The following is a 3,430-nucleotide window of genomic DNA, read 5'->3' on the forward strand; positions in this document are numbered from 1 at the left end:
CACAGAGATCACTATCTCATTTCTAATGATTTAAGCTTTTAGGTCAAATTAATAACCCAAGTTTCATCTTCATTTATGAACTTCATTTTTTTCTTCGCTTTACTTATTATTGAAGTAATGGAAGAGAGCATGTGAGGCAGCTGGGAGGCCATGGAGCATCAGCACACCCTTGTTTCCTAGAAATGACAAAGTCCATTACTAGTCCAAATGTTGAATTTTCTTCCCCAGCTCATATTTTTACAAAAATGGATTCCCTATATGATTGCGCTTAATTTCTTAACCTACAACCAACCTAATTTTTTAATACTCTTAATTGTTTCAGATAATCTTAGTCTTAATTCTATTGGTTGTCTGTGTAATATGAGATGGATTCACTGGGATGAGTAGATTTCAAGCAGTAGTGAGTTGGTCCAAACCTGTTGCATCTAGTTCATATGCATGCAAGTATAATCTCAGCAGTTTGATGATAGTTAATACTCGTAATATAAGTACCCATCCAGCAAGTGCATGACAGCAACAAAAATTAAGTACAAAGTATTTGCAGATCAATAAGGTATATGGTTTATGTACGCCGGGGAATTGGAAATTTTGCCATGGCAATGTTACCGATGACTGTTTATCAGCCTTGAGGTGGAGTGTTTTCCAAGGTAATTAAGAGAGTTTGATCTGGACATATGCCCAAACCTGTTCATGCATTTACAGGTTATGAATGGAATTTCATGAAAACAACAATTCTGGTTATTAATAATGGAAGATGACCAGAATAACAAAGGATGAGGGAGATCTTCCTTCTTCACATCTGGGAGAACCAGACATTGATTGATAAAGTTTGGAACATAAAGAGAGTTACAAAGAACTGGGGATTTTCCCCATCTTGACATCTAACTGTTGCTTAGTCTTGACAATGATTACAGCATGCATTAAACTCGATAAATTCTTGCCCAAATAAAAGATAGATATGGTAGAAGTGGTTTTTTTTTACAAGTTAGTTAACTTCACCAATTAATGGAGTCCAAGTTGAATGGTTGCTCCTGTTGCTGTTGCTGTTGCTGTTGGTGAAGAGAGTCTAAAACCTTAGAAGAAGAAGCCTGAAAGTTTGAGATAAAATCAGTTCCAAAGTTAGAAATCCCTTGTGGCAGAAAGGAGTAATTTTCAGTACTTGTAGCTTCTCTTGGTCTGTAACTCCCAAGCTGTAATGCCTTAATAAGGAGGGAATTCATCTGAAGATTTGGGCTTAGCAAGCTTGAAGACCATGGAAGTGATGGGAGACTTGCAGCTTCTCTTGCTGCAGCCCAATTCATATTCATGTTCATGTTCATATTCATGTTGAGGTTATCATCAGTACTAGTGTTATAGCTCTGCGCTGAATTAATATTGCTAAATCCACTCGATGAATTCGCAATGCTATTCATATTTGGAAACTCAATGTCTCCGAACTCGCTCACAATTGTGTTTGTATCACAAGGAGATTCAAGAGATGGTAGCGATGACGGTGCCGGCTGGTGCGGTTTTTTCACTGCTGAGCTCTTTTTGAAGACCCTACAGACAACCCATTCCTCCTAAAACAACAAACCATACAAAAATAAGAAAGAATCATCACATAAAGAGCGGATGAAGAGAAGCTATAAGGATTTGAAGTTGTGCCCTAATTTACCTTTTTGGGTTTGAAAGAAAGCTTGGTTTCTAGCCTATATTCATGCATAACCCAGTTGCTTTTCTCACCCTTAGGAGCTCTACCCTTGTAAAATACTAGGGTTTTCTTCATTCCTACCAGTATCCCAGCACGGTATATCTCCTTGTCCTTCCCAGTGGTCTTCCAATAGCCTGCTTCAGTTGCTCGGTTGGTTCGAATGCCTGTCGGGTATTTTCGGTCTCTCAAGCTAAAGAAATACCATTCTTTCTCTCCCATGGAAGCCTTGGCTGCACCCAATATATTCCAAATTCATCATCACATTTTGCTTCTTTATATTATGAAGGAATTTAAGATAAGAACCATACTTCAGCCAAATTCAACCACTAGAAGTTCTAGAATACATCATGTTCACAATGCAGACCACAAATTAAAAAGCCATATGATGTAGGCATCATCTAGTTGAGTTGTTGAATGTTGTTCAAACATAAATTATAGGAAAATACAAACCTTTGGATCACTAAAGAGATGTTCATAAAATAAAGAAGGGAAAATATTGCTACTGAATAAAAAGGAGAAAAAAAAATTAAAAACCTGAAGTGGGACATGTATCAGAAATGGAAAAAAACATTTTGTTTTGGAAAAAGTTTCGGGTTTTACCACACCCAAGTGTTCCAAATTTTTCTGCTAAATCATCTGTTTTGATCAGTTATGAATATAAATCAAGAGCATAAAATTATACCACCCAATATTCATCAGATACTGAAAAAGGGGCCATAGAAAAGGGAAAAAAAAAAGTCAAATGGAAAAGGGTATTCAGGAGTTTGATGAAGATGATGAGAATTTGATCAAATACTCAAAACTACCTGGGAGATCCCAAGGTTCACACTTGTTGAGATCGACATCTGCAATAGCCCTGGACGCGAAATTAGTATTGGAAACCTTGGGGGTGAGATAATAAGTAATGAGTTCTTCATCTGTTGGATGGAATCTGAACCCAGGAGGAAGACTCTCCTCCATTTTTATCATCCAAAAACCAACCTGCAGGCTTCAGAGCCTAAATATTTCTCTTAGCAAAAGGGCAAATCCTCTCTGATCAGACAAGGATGATGCTTGAACCTTTATCTTATAACATCAAGATGATGAGGTATTAATGGGGAGTACTTGTTTTCAATGCCTCAACCTTGAAGAAGAAGCAGCAATTGGTAGTCATTCTTTATTGTTTTTATTTTCAATACAGCTAACACTTTGACAAAGATGGTGCATGAGGATTGGAAATTTCTTACGGTTAGTAATATACCAAAATGCCACTCCTGGAACCATGAGCTAGGGTTATTAATTTCCAGAAGACCATTCACCTTTGACAACGACACTGATCGATAATTCAAAGAAGTAGACGTGAAGTTGTGCTAATTTATCCACATCTCTTTTCTGCAGTGATCGAGTGGCAATAAATTTGCTCATGAAACAGCTGAGTCGTCTCGGTTACACCTGATGAGAGCAGATCATACTCTTCCATGACCATGTCCAACCACCTTCACCCATCTCCACCCACCCAAACCAGGGCTAACCTGATACTAGTCCAATCCAATAGGAGAAAGGCATTGTCACTGCCCCATTAATATTCAATTCACACTTGAAGGATCGTATCAATTATGGTTTTGTTAAGCTTGTACTTGTTTTTATGATTCTTCTGTTTGCCAAGCTTGATTAATGGTTTTATTTCCATGCAAGCCACACAGCATAGAACTTCCTTCTTGATGATTTCAAGTCTAATCCTAGCCATTAGCCATTCCCATA

General features: G+C 37.7%; 1 protein-coding gene across 1 annotated transcript; it reads right to left on the reverse strand.

Annotated features, from left to right (window-relative positions):
• Positions 1–764: 764 nt before the first annotated feature.
• Positions 765–2,801, reverse strand: LOC100266459 (NAC domain-containing protein 92). Its single transcript, XM_010665297.3, has 3 exons — positions 2,497–2,801; positions 1,655–1,920; positions 765–1,559 (listed from the first exon to the last, which is right to left on the reverse strand). The coding sequence occupies exons 1-3, from the start codon at positions 2,657–2,659 to the stop codon at positions 996–998; spliced, it is 993 nt and encodes a 330-aa protein (XP_010663599.1). The 5' UTR covers positions 2,660–2,801; the 3' UTR covers positions 765–995.
• Positions 2,802–3,430: the final 629 nt, after the last annotated feature.

The sequence above is a fragment of the Vitis vinifera genome, chromosome 17, assembly GCF_030704535.1.
Source record: "Vitis vinifera cultivar Pinot Noir 40024 chromosome 17, ASM3070453v1".
Classification (NCBI taxonomy): Eukaryota; Viridiplantae; Streptophyta; class Magnoliopsida; order Vitales; family Vitaceae; genus Vitis; species Vitis vinifera.